The sequence below is a fragment of the Bradysia coprophila genome, unplaced genomic scaffold, assembly GCF_014529535.1.
Source record: "Bradysia coprophila strain Holo2 unplaced genomic scaffold, BU_Bcop_v1 contig_232, whole genome shotgun sequence".
Lineage (NCBI taxonomy): Eukaryota > Metazoa > Arthropoda > Insecta > Diptera > Sciaridae > Bradysia > Bradysia coprophila.
The window spans coordinates 20,119,283-20,137,430 of record NW_023503493.1 but is presented as its reverse complement, the minus strand read 5'-3'; the positions used below and the strand labels follow the sequence as shown (position 1 = coordinate 20,137,430).

Here is an 18,148-nt window from a genome sequence, read left to right as displayed (position 1 = left end):
GATTTACTCGATTTATGTGCAAAAAACACTTAGGACCGAGTAGCGGCCTTAGACTAAGGGCCCAAATTTGAAACTTTTTTCGACACGTTCTTTTCGGTATTCAATTACCTTCCATAAAAAACTAAATCTGGCAAAATCGGATGAGATTTTCTCGATTTATGTGCAAAAAACACTTAGGACCGAGTAGCGGCCTTAGTCCAAGGGCCCAAATTTGAAACTTTTTTTGCAATCATTCTGTTCGGCATTCAATTATCTCTCAAATGAAACAAAATCTAGCAAAATCGGATGAGATTTACTCGATTTATGTGCAAAAAACACTTAGGGCCGAGTAGCGGCCTTAGTCCAAGGGCCCTAATTTGAAACTTTTTTCGTCACGTTCTTTTCGGTATTCAATTACCTTCCATAAAAAACTAAATCTGGCAAAATCGGATGAGATTTACTCCATTTATGTGCAAAAAACACTTAGGGCCGAGTAGCGGCCTTAGTCCAAGGGCCCAAATTTGAAACTTTTTTTGCCATCATTCTATTCGTCATTCAATTATCTCTCAAATGAAACAAAATCTAGCAAAATCGGATGAGATTTACTCGATTTATGTGCAAAAAACATTTAGGGCCGAGTAGCGGCCTTAGTCCAAGGGCCCAAATTTGAAACTTTTTTCGACACGTTCTTTTCGGTATTCAATTACCTTCCATAAAAAACTAAATCTGGCAAAATCGGATGAGATTTTCTCGATTTATGTGGAAAAAACACTTAGGGCCGAGTAACGACCTTTGAGCCCTCCCAACAAGCTCGCGCTGCATCCTATACAAAAACAATGTTCAGCAACTTTGTTCTACTCGTCAATACCTTTCATTTGATATATCACAAGCAGCTATTGCGTGCGTATTTCGGTAGATATCGTCGAAAGACTGAATAACACCTATAGGGCCCTAGCTCTGGAAGGGCCGACCCTACCATGCCCATTTTCGAACTTGACCTTACTTTTGTCGATACCAATCGGGGAAAAAAAGAATTTTGAAAAAAGGTTGTGATTTGCTCAAGCTAGAGGGGTCACGGACGGACGGACGGACGGACGGACGGACGGACGGACGGACGGACGGACATTTTTTTTATTGCGGATTCGTCACCTATGAACATAACCAAATGCTTCGCCCTTACTGTCTGCTTCCAATTCGACGTGTTACAAACGGCATATTAATCTTATAAGCCCCCAGTACTTCGTACGGGGCTAAAAATAAAATAATTGATATAAAACAAAACTCCAAACCATGTTGTATACAAATTAGTATTTAATGCGAGAAAAAGATAGATTATAAATATATCGTACCAGATTATTGTTTACTTAAACCTCGCAATCACTTTGAATTTATTTCGGAATCCAAGTGATTTGACGTTATAGTAGAGGCGCATTTCGTTAAAAAAAAGAGATTTGATGAACTGTCATGCTTAGATTTAAAAAAACAAGGCATCAGAACAGTCGGAGCGTTTGCTGCGACTTAGCCCCGTACGATCCGTAATCCTATTTCGTCCGTAACCATAATACGTCCGTAGCCGTAATACGCCCGGAACCCTAATACGTCTACAACCCTCTAATGCGTCTGTTACCAAAATGCAAGTCAAGTTGGGCATGGTCAAATTTACTGAAAGTGTTCATTTTTAAAATTGCGCATAGCGCAATTACGAAAGCCCGTACGAAGTACCTCTCAAATAAAACCAACAATTTACGACATTATTTTATAAACCCAAATTTTTTTGCCAACTTTCCATTGGGTATTCAATTACCTCTCAAATAAAACAAAAACTAGCAAAATCGGTTGAGATTTACTCGATTTATGTGCAAAAAGCACTTAGGGCCGAGTAGCGGCCTTAGTCCAAGGGCGCAAATTTGAAACTTTTTTGCCATCATTCTATTCGGCATTCAATTATCTCTCAAATGAAACAAAAACTAGCAAAATCGGATGAGATTTACTCGATTTATGTGCAAAAAACACTTAGGGCCGAGTAGCGGCCTTAGTCCAAGGGCCCAAATTTGAAACATTTTTTGCCATCATTCTATTCGGTATTCAATTATCTCTCAAATAAAACAAAATCTAGCAAAATCGGATGAGATTTACTCGATTTATGTGCAAAAAACACTTAGGGCCGAGTAGCGGCCTTAGTCCAAGGGCCCAAATTTTAAACTTTTTTCGCCACGTTCTTTTCGGTATTCAATTACCTTCCATAAAAAACTAAATCTAGCAAAATCGGATGAGATTTACTCGATTTATGTGCAAAAAACACTTAGGGCCGAGTAGCGGCCTTAGTCCAAGGGCCCAAATTTGAAACTTTTTTTGCCATCATTCTATTCGGCATTCAACTATCTCTCAAATGAAACAAAATCTAGCAAAATCGGATGAGATTTACTCGATTTATGTGCAAAAAACACTTAGGGCCGAGTAGCGGCCTTAGTCCAAGGGCCCAAATTTGAAACATTTTTTGCCATCATTCTATTCGGTATTCAATTATCTCTCAAATAAAACAAAATCTAGCAAAATCGGATGAGATTTACTCGATTTATGTGCAAAAAACACTTAGGGCCGAGTAGCGGCCTTAGTCCAAGGGCCCAAATTTGAAACTTTTTTCACCACGTTCTTTTCGGTATTCAATTACCTTCCATAAAAAACTAAATCTGGCAAAATCGGATGAGATTTACTCGATTTATGTGGAAAAAACACTTAGGGCCGAGTAACGACCTTTGAGCCCTCCCAACAAGCTCGCGTTGCATCCTACACAAAAACAACAACTCAGCAACTTTGTTCTACTCGTCAATACCTTTCATTTGATATATCACAAGCAGCTATTACGTGCGTATTTCGGTAGATATCGTCGAAAGACTGAAAAACACCTATAGGGCCCTAGCTCTGGAAGGGCCGACCCTACCATGCCCATTTTCGAACTTGACCTTACTTTTGTTGATACCAATCGGGGAAAAAAAGAATTTTGAAAAAAGGTTGTGATTTGCTCAAGCTAGAGGGGTCACGGACGGACGGACGGACGGACGGACGGACGGACGGACATTTTTTTTATTGCGGATTCGTCATCTATGAACATAACCAAAAGCTTTGCCCTTACTGTCTGCTTCCAATTCGACGTGTTACAAACGGCATATTAATCTTATAAGCCCCCAGTACTTCGTACGGGGCTAAAAACATTAGTTACGAATTCCCAAGGTCTTAGATCAGCACACTTTTTTCGAGGAGCCAATATAAAAGCAGTGTTACAATGTAAACGAACACTCTCTTCGTCAAATGTAAGACACGACTTTCATTGTCGCCTACTACCGGAATCTAAATCTCTTGCCTCCAATCCGAACATGCACCAATATTACTCAAATTACTCCATGTTGTTCATATTCTCCTTTTTGCCACAGAAATAATAAGTTGGTACGAGTTGGTGATTTGGATTCCGGTAACATGAGCCGATAAAGCTCGACAAAATAAGGGTATGTATACGAAGAAAGTGTTCGGTCATATTGTAGCGCTGATTTTATATTGGCGTTCAAAATGTTCTTTCTAGAAAAAAGTGAGTTGATCCAAGAAATTGGGAATTTGTAACTACCATTTTTTCACTCCTAAACATGAATAAAATTATTGCGTAATCACATTTACCGTAAATATCATAGAAATGCGCCCCAACTATTAGAAATTTTTTAACAATTTTAGAAGGTGGAAGGTGCTCAATTTTAGTGTCTTTTTCCACTAATTGTGAATTCGTTGAATTGTTTGAAATAAAGAGAAATCATTGTTCGAAGCTACGTTTTATTGAAAACTGTTATGTAAGTAAAGGAAATCAACTCACGGTGAGTTTAAACAATTTTTTTTAAGAATTAAATGATTAGTTTTAAAAATGCGTCAACTGCAATGTCATTCAGGTTTTTGTTTGGAAAGATAATCAATCAATTTGAAAATAATAACGTTGTTCGAGTTAATGTTAATGCCTTTTTGTGCATTTTTTGACTGATTTTCAATAGCTTTCGCAATTGTTTCATCAGTTGCATCAGGAGGAATTGTGATATTATTTGAATTAATATTCAAAGAGAAATCGAACACATTTTTAATTGCTGTTTTCACGGCATTAAGCGAACTTATTATGCTCGCGTTGCCAATGTTTTCATCCACAACTCCTTCCAAATAACTAGTGATTTCGTCACAATCTTCTCGAAGTTTATGATCTGCGTCACCAATCTTTCGAAGAATGTCAACCGCTTCACCAAATTCTTTATCACAATTATTTCCCTTCTGCTCAAGAATTGTCACCATCAATGTGTAAGCCGCTTGTCTAAATATTCAATTTATTTACTAGATAGATTAATACATCCAAAATCTAAACACAATTTTAATTTAAAACATACTTGTCTGAGTCACCCATTTTAATTTGAAACAGTTTTTCGCTGTATCTCTATACCTTGTTGTTCGATTAAAAAATTGCGACTGAAAGGAAACGAGCCAAGCCGCCGAAATAAAAATTTCTTCGAAATGTTAATAGTGAATGTCGAAATTTACCACCAATACAACGAAAAAAGTATTTGAGCATTCAAGTTTGACCTGAAGTACAGACGACGTTTCGAACGTTTCTTGTGACTATAGTTTATTGTGCATATCGAATTAAAACAACGCAAAACTGTGTTTTCGTTTAGTGTGAATTAAGCAAAGGCAGAAATTGGACAGTAACATTCGTCTGGTTTGATGTAATTACTTCTCTTAACTTGCCGATTACTGTTCTAAATAAAGTAAGTAGCGATACGTGATTTGCTTGTCAATAGAGTTAATGTGCCACTCATTTTGAAAGAATGCCGGCAGATGGTTTATTTTACTATCGATCGATCCATATGAAGCTAATATGTGTGCGTGCATGTACTGTTTTCCCGGTTACTGCGAAATTACGTTGCGTATCATGGGCGCGCGTTTGCATAGCGCCCGTGACGCAAGTCCTATTACTAGAAAAAATGTAAAAAAAATTTTTTTGTCGTAGACTGCAGAACCATATATACAGCAAATATTGAAGTTCTACAATTCAAATCCAAATGACTCCAAATTAGCTTCAAAAAAAGGCGTCCGTACGAGTTCAACGAGCTATCACACGTTCTTGTAGCTTAAAATTTGGCTACTCAATAAATCTTCCAAGAAGCCCATACATTTTGGTCTATTATAGTACTTTAAACGAAATGAAAACATAGCTAACGCCGACCCGTACGAAACACCTATTCGTATCAAAAGCCTTTAATGTGAAACTCTTCATTTCTCTTACTTCATTTTCTTCTCTGCTGAAAAACTATTCTCCCTTTAAAATCACTTACATTATCCACTCTTTGCCTTGTTATCATATACAACTAAATTGCCGGAGGCAATATAGACAGCCCCGTACGAAGACAAATTTCATAAATTCCTATTTAAACAGCTGTATACCGCTATATTTACCTATATTTTCCTATAAATAAACATTTCACAGATGAATATGCTGTTATATAGCTCTATATGCCTGTATATAGCTCAATATAGCTGTATATAGGTATATATAGATGTCCGTATATGGAATCCCTGAAACCCCACACACATAACAAATTATTTCCATGTTAACAGAAACTCTCTAAGTATCATTTTCCCCAAGATATTTCTATTTTACTAAAATCCAATATGGCCGCCGGCAGCCATTTTGTTAGGAGACCGGAAATAGTACCAACGCTTTACATTCGTTAATACCTTTCAAACAAAAAAAAATTTATGAAATTCGGTCAAAATTTACTCGAGATATTGTCAAAATACACCACGTTCACTGTACTTCCGAGTAGCTAGATAAGAGCTCACTCCAAGAGACCTAGCTCACGCTCCGGAGAACATAATTTCATAAAAAAATTTTCCTGATTGGTACGTTCAATACCTATCTAATAAAGCTAAAACAGACGAAATATGTTCAAATGTGGCCGACCTACAAGCAAAAACTGCTTGCCGCCCTGTGCCTGTTCCACACCAAGGGGTCTAACTCACGAGTCGGTCATCCGATTTCCATAAACTTTTTTTTTGTCGATCGGTATTGTAAATACCTTTTATTTGACGTATCACTTACAAGTTTAACGTTTAAATGTCCGGAGATATCTTCGAAAAACCGTAAAGCACTTATTGGGCCACAGCTCGGGAGGGGTCGATCCAAAATCACTCATCTTCGAACTTAGCCTGTCTTTTGACATTACCAAACGGGAAAAAAAAGAATTTTCAAAATCGGATGCGTTTTACTCAAGTTATCGTGCAGACGGACAGACGGACAGACGGACATACGGACAGACGGACAGACGGACATTTTTCCAGCTGGGAAGCTGGAAAAATTTGATCACGTTTGGTGTATGTTGGGCAGCGGGAAAAATTTGGTCACTTTTGGTGTATGTTGGGCAGCGGGAAAAATTTGGTCACTTTCGGTGAATGTTGGGCAGCGGGAAAAATTTGATCACTTTTGGTGTATGTTGGGCAGCGGGAAAAATTTGGTCACTTTTGGTGTATGTTGGGCAGCGGGAAAAATTTGGTCACTTTCGGTGAATGTTGGGCAGCGGGAAAAATTTGGTCACTTTTGGTGTATGTTGGGCAGCGGGAAAAATTTGGTCACTTTCGGTGAATGTTGGGCAGCGGGAAAAATTTGGTCACTTTCGGTGAATGTTGGGCAGCGGGAAAAATTTGGTCACTTTCGGTGAATGTTGGGCAGCGGGAAAAATTTGGTCACTTTTGGTGTATGTTGAGCAGCGGGAAAAATTTGATCACTTTTGGTGTATGTTGGGCAACGGGACGTATATACAGTTATATTGACATATATATAGCTATATTGACCTATATACAGCTATATTGACCTATATATAGCTATATTGACCTATATATAGCTATATTGACCTATATATAGCTATATTGACCTATATATAGCTATATTGACCTATATATAGCTATATTGACCTATATATAGCTATATTGACATATATATAGCTATATTGACCTATATATAGCTATATTTACCTATATATAGCTATATTTACCTATATATATAGCTATATTAACCTATATATAGCTATATTGACCTATATATAGTTAGTATATAGCTATATTGACCTATATATAGCTATATTGACCTATATATAGCTATATTTACCTATATATAGCTATATTAAACTATATATAACTATATTGACCTATATATAGCTATATTTACCTATATATAGCTATGTTGACCTATATATAGTTAGTATATGACTATATTGACCTATATATAGTTATTATATAGCTACATTGACCTATATATAGTTATTTTATGACTATATTGACCTATATATAGCTATATTGACCTATATGTAGCTACATTGACCTATATTAACCTATATATAGCTATATTGACCTATATATAGTTACTATATAGCAATATTGACCTATATATAGTTAATATATAGCAATATTGACCTATAGCTATGTGACGCAAAATTTTTTTTGGTAAAATTTTGTTTCTAGAATTTCTTTGGTCAAATTTTTGCTGTTACAGTTTTTGCGTACAAGCGGAGAATGCGTCATCTCCAGCGATATCAGTTGTTTTGAAAGTATGCACAGGGACTTGCGTCACTTTTACTCTTTTGAGTGTTTTTGACTGATAGGTATGTACGAAATGATGCGTGATTGAAAAACATTGACGATTTAGCGAATGTTCGACTGAATCCGTTCTGATGAGTGAAGGAGCGATTGATGTAACTATAACTACTGACGCGAATTCTTGAGGTTGACGAGACATACTGCGCTAGAAAATGCCTTCATACTGTAGGGAATGCAAAATACCAGTATTTAGTAAGAAAAGTTTAACCAAGTTAACCTAAAGAAAGTGTGGCCAAATGTTCTACAATAGTTCTATTGCTATATGTTATTGCTATGAAAGTTCCATTCACGGCCGAGTTTATGTTTGGAAGCTAAAGCTCAGATGTAATAGATTTTCGTAAATTTCTATTAACATTTCTAGTACATTTACACTAATGTCAGTGATTTTGTTCTAACTTTACTGCTATGAAATTTCATGGATATTTACCAGAGTGAAGTTATTTCACGTGAAACTGGGCACGAATACTAAAAAACTGAAAAAAATTGTGGCGCCTCTTACAGGCCAGCCGACTTTTCCTATAATTTTAATTTATCACATACGCGCGGTGTTCGGATGCCAAAATTACTTAACTGGAAGTTTAATTCAAAAATTACACTTCAGGTCTATATTGTTGTCTCGCTTTCGCTTATGTGATAAAATAGAGTACACACTTGTCACTATCAGTCTCGGCAAGCCTCGACTTCTTCGTGACAAGTGTGTAATATATATTAAATCTTTCTTTTGTTTTCTGATCGTATACACTCGCTGCTTCGAAAATACAATTCGCATATTCTGTCGATATTACACACGAATCGTATACGAATTGGGTGCAAAATATAAAATACCGAAAAATTGGTATTTCTCAATTTTCTCGTCATTCGCATGAATAGTTGATATTAAACTTCATTTCCACCTAAAGAAATTCAGGATTGAGATTTCTAATGCCGGTATTCAAACTACCTACTTCATACCCTACGCAACGTTTTTTGCAATTCGGGCCATAATCACATCTTCCCAATGCAAAACATTACCTAATTTTCTATACAAAAAGTTCATTTCAATGATCGAATCCACGCAATGGGTTGTGATGAAAGTTCATGGTTTGACCGTCGAAACTATATTTTTTGCGAATAAAATTTGTCAATTTATGTCAGGGTTCATTTGAGTTCATTTTCATACAGTGTATTAGGTCCCTTATTCGACGTTTCGAAAATGAACCGCTCCTCCCTGGTTTATTTTACTCTGCCGTGATATTTGACTTCTATTTACCCAATTGTTTACATGTATTTGCCCTGAAATTTCCCAATTGCCGTGTCAATTGAAAATTGCTCTTCACTTACCTTCTATTTGCCCATAGTTGATCGAATGGAATTTTTGCCTGTCCCACAAATTCATTGAGTTGTTATTTTCCCTCGAAACATTCAAATATTTGTGATTGGTTCCTTAAAACTCCGGTCAATTTATGTGACGAATTGACCGGGCTTAGGGCATCTCCATTAGCTGTTTTATGTTTTAGTTTTAAAAGTCCGTTTTAAAACACACTTTTGAAACATTGAACGAACGTTTGAAACAACTTGATAAAACGTCCACATTGGCAAGTTTAAAATTTCGAGTTTCAAATTGTGAAATATTACTTTGTGATCATTATACTCGACTTACGCACAATATTAAAATTGATGTTGTTGATTCACTTTGTGTAAAAAGTAGAACTGTTACCGTTTTTTGGCCTGATTGTGGTGGCGTACCTAATTGTTTAACAACATTGTCAGAGCCGAAGCCCGGCTTGAAATATCCAGACCTGAAATAATATTTTTAGACTTAACTTGAACCTTTAACCTGTTGTAAATTCCTAGCGTTCTCATTTCAACATAACATAGGTCAAACCCGAGTTGTTCCGAGCATGCTTGGAATTTTGCAAAATAATTTGATTCGTAGTTATTGATATTCGATGTAAATTGCTATTTCTTCCGAATTACTTTACAAGTTTCGTGAATAAACACAAACAAAATTTGCGAACAAAATTTCGGATAAATTTTCAAATATTCCTCCACATTTTTCTTTTCACTTTTAAAACTTATTTAGCCGTGTTTTATTTATGTGACAATATAAAACACCGCTAACACGAGTTTTATATTTTCTTTTAAACAAACATCGTTTTAAACAACTAATGCGGAATGGTTTTTCGTTGAGTTTTAAAATTGTTCGTCAAGTACTCTAAAATACACAACAGCTAATGGAGATGCCCTTATAAGTTACAAATAATAACAAAACAATTTTGAAATTTCAACAGAATTGCGTCAAAATGGACGTGGAACATTACGTTTTTCCGGCAACCGAAACAACTACCGATTCATTGGATAATCTAAAAAAGGAAATTGAAAAAGGCTCTTCCACCGATTCTGTCTTGACCTTTAAAATGGAAGTGAAAGGAAATTTGAACGAAAATGACACGGAGAAAGTGAAATTTTTATCGAAAATTATTGAATCGAAATCGATTTTGGTGTCATTCCAATCCACCTTCGACAACAAGTGCATAATTTATTGGAAAACCAAGGAGTCGAAAGAGTTTTTGATCCTGAAACTTATTCATGGCCATCAATTACAAAATTGCAACGATATGGTTCGAGATTTCTTAATACTACAATTGAAAATGGGACATTTCGGTAAATAAATATGAATTTTTGGGGAAAAAGGAAGAAAAATTCAAGTTTCTGAAAAAACAGGTTAAAACATCTCTGAGTTGATCACGAAGGCGGGTGAAACCAAGATAAATATAGTGTGGAGTGGAGGTAATGCCATATATAACTGAATCAGATGTGCAGTGGCACTAAAATTCTATACAAACGCCATCTCCTTTCTTAGTTAAAAACAAAAAAATGGAATAGAAACTCAGGCCATCTGTTGTGTGATAGCAAAAATATTTTGTGAAACACAAGTAAATCATAATGGAAAATTTCAAAAAAAGATGTCAGTGGCATCGAACTTATATGCTCATGTGCGCGTCTGAATGACATTACCTCCACTCCACACTGTATTTACCTTGGATGAAACACAATTTTTGACATTTTGGACATGTTTTGTTAAACTTATTCATTACAGATTGTGTGAAATGTCCAAGGTTCTTTCAGAAAGGTTCTGAAAGAACAGGTTAAGGCACCTCTGAGTTGATCACGAAGGCGGTGAAACACAAATTGAGTTCAGCGGCTACGAAGTTTATATGAAAAAGGCAACGTAACAAAAACAAAATTCCGAATTTTTATAAGAAACATTTTCTTCAAGTTTATTTCACACACAATCTGTACTGAGTGCGTTTATCGATTTCGGTGTCACCCGCCTTCGTTGGTGTCTTAACCTGTTCTTTCAGAACCTTGAAAAACCCAACTTGATAAAAACTATTTTTGTTTCGCCAAGTTAACATTTCAAACAATCTGTCATGAGTGTGTTCAACGAAATGTTTCTATTTGTCAAAATGTGGGTGTCTTAACCTGTTCTTTCAGAACCTTGGAAAAATTCACATAAAAATTTCTCCGTATTTGTAGGTCTCCTGCCTAAATATAGAGGTTGTGGTGGAAAGGAAATCACGCTGAGTATAATTGCCGACGCAAACGGTTTCAATCTTCTCATGGATGCATCGGAAAAAGGAAATGTTGACGTAGTAAAGTACTTATTAAAACAACATGTTGACGTAAGTCATAAAGCTAACGATAAATGTGCCGTCGATTTAGCATGGGAACGGAAACATTTTAATGTCGTTCTCGAGCTGTTAAAAGCAAATTCAAAGTTTCCCACTGATAAATCATTTCGGGAAGGGTTACCAACCGCCATACAAAATTTTGTTGACGTCTGTGATGGGATGCATAGGGCAATCAATGATAAAGACGAGGAAAAAATTCGAAATATTGCAAACGATAATCCGCGCCTCCGTCACTTTTTTAACGTGGATAGTAACAGTTCCGCAATGGATCATACTCTCCGCAAGGGCAAGGGGCACGTCGAAATTTATGAGCTTTTATTTCGATTGAACATTTATTGGGGTCCAAACGAATCTGCGTTTTTTCATAAAATGCCTCGACAGACTGTTCAGGATATTCACAACGATTGTTCAGTAGTTTCACCTCAAAGTCACTTATTCACATTAATTTCAAACTCGCGCCTGTTTATTGACAATATTGAAAACCATTTTCAATCGATCAAAGAAGCTTATGAAATCCTAGATTCAATTCCATGCATCAAACCGATTCTACAAGTGGTTGCTGCATCACAAAACTTTAACATTTTTTTCGATTTCAATCGAGATACGGTGAAGCTGATGGATCCGCTAACGGTGCAGTCAGCTAATGGAATGTTCTATCCGGAAGGCAAACTTTATCTTGCATTCAAAGAATTTCTGCATGCGGACACCAAATTTAAAGCCATCGGAGTGTTGGCGCACGAACTTTGCCACTTTGCAATGCATTTAGTGTTTAGAAATGACAGAAAACCATATGCGGTTGATGATAGGGAAACAGAGATCGAATTTGAACGAATTACGAAACTTTACAATGATCGAAATCATGACGAAGAAATCATTAGATTGGTGTACGTTTACAAAGTCGATAAACATCACACCGAGCTAATTGTCAGAGTTCCTCACATTATGGCTCATTATCATCGAAATCGCGATAGATTTGGGGAATGTCTGAATGAATTTGATGAACTTTTTACGTTTTTTAACACAAAAACTTTGCCGGCTATAGAGAAAGCTATACCGGTGATCGAAATGATTTCCAGCGAAAATATTAGCTATGATCTGTTAACTCCTGAACTACAATCGAAGGTATTACTCTCCGAGGTAGAATGTGATAGAAAAGCAGTCACATTGATGAACGCTCAAAGGTTTGATGAATGTATTTTACAAAAATTGACTTCTAGTCAAATATGCGACATTCTGAATAGTAAAGTGATTAAAGTAGAGACCGACATCTATGTGGGACGACAGTTTATCGACAGAAACATCGATAGTCCATACATGAAATCCTTCATAAATGACAGTGATGTCATCGATTTCATCCATTTGGACAAATTTAGGTCATTCCGTGATCTTGTGACTGAATCACAAATCAGCCGCGGAATAATTCTTTCAGATGGTCCCGGTGCTGGAAAGACAACGTCTTTCAAGCAATTTAAATTCAAAATCAAGGCAATGTATCCAAACTTTTGGGTTTTTTACATTGATTTGAAGCAGCAGATTGACATTTACAAAGAATATCAAAGTAAAAAAGAAGAAGAAGAAGAAATAGGAAATACTATTGTGAAAATCTTAAACTTTACGTCCGATAACGAGAGGTTAACCTTCTTGAAAGATTTCAAAGATTCGAACAATTCACTCTTCTTGTGGGATGGCTTCGACGAAATCGCCGAATCGCTTGATTACAAAATGTTTACATTGAATTTGATCCGAAAAATCAAATTGTTAGGACATCAACAGTGGATTTCAACAAGGCCACAATATGCTAGTGAGTTTGAAATGGAATTTTCGACAACAGCATATAAACTAATCCCGTTCACAGCAGAAAATCGAAAAGAGAATCTTGAAATGTTTTTCGAGTTAAAAGGATTACACTCCGAGGAGGTGAGTGAAAAAATCCACAGCATTGGCATGTTTCTGGAGAAATTAGACTCAACACTGATCACGCAAGCTTTCAACAATCCTTTATTACTTTCCATTGCAGCTGAAAATTCATTGCATGAAAACCTAGAGGACTGCAACGTTTATTCAATGTACGAAAAATTCATTTTTGAAAAAGTCAAAAAGTTACGCGATAAAGGTGATGTGATACAAAATATTCGCGACCAAGCTATTGTTGATGGCGTTAATATAACGAAAGTTCATCAGAAATCTGCTCTCGATTCGCTTTTCTCCGTTTCCAGCGACAAATATTTGGGACGAACGATAAGAATATCTCAGCTAAAAGTTCTTGGTCAGGACGACAAAATGTCGAAAAATAAAAGTTCCGTTTATGGGATCTCTTTCGTTAAACATGATAAACTCAAGACAAACTCGGATAAACTTGAATTCGTTCATCCAACGTTTGCCGAATTTTTCGTTGCGCAATTTTTAATCAAAAGTTGTTTCAACGTAAATCGTGAAGAGAATGATGAATTCGACAGCGATTGGGATTTGAATGAGTTTGACGCAACACAAATCATATTTTTACTCTTTTCGATCATTTCGAAGGATGTGATTTTTAACTTCATTTTCGACTACGTAAATCAATATTCGGCAAACATTTCCGTCAAAGTTTCGATTCGACAAACGCTTAAGAGTCTGGTAAACAACGAGCAAAATATTTTCAAAAATAATTTCTCCGATTTCCAATCGATCATGCATAATTTGACGAAACTATTCTCATTCGATCATGAGATACTAAGATACGCTTGGACGCTCGATTTGAACGAAAATCTTTTCATTTTCACCTTAAAGGATAAAATTGACAGTTTCATTTATACAATTGATTTAATGTTTGGCTTTGTCTATCGCAATTTCAAGAACGTACAAAGGAAAATTGTTTACAAGTATTGCTGTGATCACGTTGATTCGTCAAGTTTCAGTCACATTTTTTCTACCTGTAATCGTACGACAAATATACGTCATTCTGGCCAAAAAACCATCAGAATAAGGGGTTCGTTAACAGAATTGAATTTATTGTGGATCGAAACTGAAAACGAAATAAAAATTTATTTCAAGTTTGAAATGGACATTTTGATAGAAATAATTTCAATTTTGCGGCAGATTCCAAATATTACTGACGATATATTAGCTGGCAAACATCAGAGTGGATGCAACTTATTTAAATTTTGGCATCATATTCATCATATTCATCATATTCATGGATCACGTCACAAGCTCGTTCGAAAATTGACCGAATTTCCGGTAATATTTCAAGTGTTGCTCAATTTACTTAGAACTGAGTTTGATGCGAACATTTTCGATGAACTTTTGAAACGAAATAAATTCACACATTTCCTGGAGTTGATTCCCAACAAATTAGAGGTTGGTGAGATCTTTTTGAACAATTTCGAAAAAACTCTCAAATGCGTTCAAGATTCGAATGAATCTGAAATCGAACAACTTTGGAGTAAACTTGAAGAAAGTTATACAGAGTTGGAAACAAGGAACAGTTTTGATAATAGAATGTTTCTCCTTCGAATTATAATTAAATTGAACCTAAGACTTTGTAGTCACATTTATTTCGAAGATCGTGAGTTCGACTATGGATGCGATGATGTTGAGCTGATTGTTTTCGAGCTATCGAGAAGAAATTTTAAATTCGATTGCTTACAGGAGTTTTGTTCAAAGTTTGATGAGATTACAAGAAACAGGAAGGGTCTCTTAGACATTTTACTGTTTGAAAATGCCGTTCGCTATAATAATCCTAATTTTTTGTCGAAAGTCATAAATTTAAAGTGGGAAATCTACGTCACTTTACTAACCGAATTTCAGCAGTTCATTTGCTATTCACGTCAACGTAAGAAATACTTTTACGCAAAAACTCTAGAATTTTCATGCAACTATGCGATCGAAAAGGTTTTCTTCGATGTGTATGAAACTTCACAAAATGAAAAACTATTCCCCACTCGTGAGCTAGTTCAGATGTTTAAATTACCTAATTTGAAACAATTCGTCAAATATTCGACTTTGGATGGTTGCACTAAATTTGCAGGAATCATGGCCAAAATATTTCGCAATGATAAGGACAAATTAGAAGCAATGCTTATGGGGAGATATAATCCAAATTTTATAGATTATGGAAACAGGTCGATTTTAGCAATTATTAGAAATAATCCTGAAAAGCTGAAATGTTTTAGGGAGCTTCTAGTTTATGCAGTCCGGGAAAACGATAAAGATGAATTTCCAATGAAGCCGACTATCACCAATGCAGAATTTTTTGAAAAATGTGCAGAAGTTTTCAACTGTTTGATGCTTTTGGAGGAATTTATGATTGGCGATAAAAGTATTTTCATTTTTATAGAATCAGCAAATCTCTATTTAAATACAAAAAATCTACGGCTATTGACTTATTTTGCTCTCCAATCAAAGTTTAAAGAGATTGCAATCAATTGGGAAATTCTATTCAGTGACCTTGTTCGGTCTAATTTCAATGAAACTGTTCATGACGATGATGAGATCATTGAACAATTGGAAAATTGTGACGAAAACATTCGAAATACATTTTTCGATGTTCTTGTCGCTAGCTTCGTAATTAAATTGATTAATAATTTGGAAGATGACAAATCCGACACAAATCAAAATGTTTTGAAAGGAAATTCTGATGAAAATCTAAAATCTTTTTTAATTTTCATATCGTCCAGCGATAGTTGCTCGAATATTCGAAAGATATTGGTACATTCGTTTGAGGCACCATCGTTTACGCTATTCAATAAGAAGAAAATTCCATCGGAATTTCTCAAAAATTTTCCTCATGGTTTTCCGTCGACATTTTTCTTTGTTAAATTGTTGGGAAAAGAAAATTTTGAAATTTTAAACAAAGAATGGAAAATAAGTCAATTTGAAAATTTATCGGGTTGGTTTACTGGAAATTATTTAGAAATTTTCACTCGAAATTCGGTGAAAATGATCGAATATGAGAAACTATTAACGTATGTCTATGATTATACATTCGAGCGTGGAAAAATACGGCACAAAAATGCGATTAAAATGATCCAGCAGTCAAAAAATCATCCTTTCAAGGCATTTTTCAAAGATGAAAATAGATGGCTGTAAATTCGTTTGTATTTTACTAGACTAAGTCCCAGGGAGCTGCGGAAATTCGACCAAAAACAAATAAAACCGAAAAGAAAACTGAACGTAGACTTTACATAAATTTTAAATTGTTCCGAACAATACGAGCTGAGTCGTCTGGACACAGATAACGATTTCATGTGCTTTAGTCAATCTTAAAAAGTTTTTCGCAATTCCGGTCCATAATCATCACCTTTCCATGCATCAATTTAATGTCGTTTTGAAGGTATTTATTTCACTGTATTCCCGGACACAGTGCAATATGAACTTTTTTTTCGCACGCAGTGCGATATCAACTTTTTTTTCGCAGAAATCGAACCCTCGACAGCAAAAGGTTTTTGAACACGAAACAGCGACTATAGCCATTCGGCTATAGAGTCACACAATTATACCGAACGTATTGTTGAAGCGTATATACTAAGCATTGACTACTCGACTTCATTCAACGCGTCTCTTTACATCACATTGCAATGTGTATTATAATGCAGCCTTCTTGATCGTTCAAATGAATTTCTGTATACACAAGAATTTTGGAACAAAATGTAGGACATGTTTTGCATTGGAAAGGTGATTATGGCCCGAAATTGCAACGTTGTATCTAACACGGTAGGTATGCCGGTATTTTTTCGCACACGACGTCTTGTCGACCTCGGCTTCGCCTCGGGTCGACAATCGACATCTAGTGCGAAAAAATACCTTCATACCTACCTTGGTAGATAAATAACTAAAAATAAATTTTGAACAAAACGCGCTATTTGAAAGTGCTTTGAAAGACGTAAAATTCATTGGCTCGTATTTTGTCAACCGTGTCAATCATACTTCTTTTGGAGAACAAGAATTTTGGAACAAAATGTAGGACACGTTTTGCATTGGAAAGGTGATTATGGCCCGAAATTGCGAAAAACGTTGTATCTACCACGATAGGTATGCCGGTATTTTTTCGCAATCGACATCTAGTGCGAAAAAATACCTTCATACCTACCTTGGTAGATATTTAAATAACTATTATGATAAGTCTACGTTCAGTTTTCTTTTCGGTTTTATTGGTTTTTGGTCGAATTACCGCACCTCCCTGTTGCTCATAGTCAAGATATTTTATGCGAGGGGCAGATAATTTATGCCACTCAGCATCATAATATGCAAAATTTGAAAACTTCAGATGCCTCTGTGACATAAAACGTTGTATGAATCTTGTAATTAATTAGGCTCTAGATGTGTTATTATGACACGAGGCCGCTGGCCGCGGTAATAAAGTACTTTGCACTCGATGTCATTAACGTAAATTTCGCCGACAGAGGATTTTCTTTTTTGTATGTGAAATTATAGAGTACTTTCTACGATTATCCATCCGCCTCTCTAATTTCACCTTAATTTAGATTTGAACTACAATCGCTAAACCGAACTGGTGTGCATACGTCATTTTGCACCAGCTGGTCCCATTTGGAATTGTATGTGACCAGCTGGTGCAAAATAACGTATGCACACCAGTTCGGTTTAGCGATTGTATTATTACTAAACTTTAATTTTAACTTTGCCAAGTACGTTGTATCTAATGCTCATTGCTATATACAGTACATCGTTTTTCTTTTCTATGTATCGTCGCTAATGTGTTTTAAGCCATATCAAACTTAAACTATTGTTAACTTTAGGCTAAACATACATTTATCAAAAATTAGGAATTATCACATTTCCATTTTCAATAGATAAAACATACGTAAAATGAAAATGTGATA

General features: G+C 35.7%; 1 protein-coding gene across 1 annotated transcript; it reads left to right on the top strand.

Annotated features, from left to right (window-relative positions):
* Positions 1-4,559: 4,559 nt before the first annotated feature.
* Positions 4,560-17,811, top strand: LOC119075580. Its single transcript, XM_037182047.1, has 4 exons — positions 4,560-4,769; positions 9,924-10,296; positions 11,173-16,098; positions 17,792-17,811. The coding sequence occupies exons 2-4, from the start codon at positions 9,936-9,938 to the stop codon at positions 17,809-17,811; spliced, it is 5,307 nt and encodes a 1,768-aa protein (XP_037037942.1). The 5' UTR covers positions 4,560-4,769; positions 9,924-9,935.
* Positions 17,812-18,148: the final 337 nt, after the last annotated feature.

Coding starts and splice junctions, on each gene's coding strand:
- LOC119075580 (XM_037182047.1), top strand. CDS start 9,936: ATGGACGTGGAACATTACGTTTTTCCGGCAACCGAAACAACTACCGAT. Junction 10,297..11,172: donor ATTGAAAATGGGACATTTCG/GTAAATAAATAT, acceptor CCGTATTTGTAG/GTCTCCTGCCTAAATATAGA. Junction 16,099..17,791: donor TCTCAAAAATTTTCCTCATG/GTTTTCCGTCGA, acceptor ACCTTAATTTAG/ATTTGAACTACAATCGCTAA.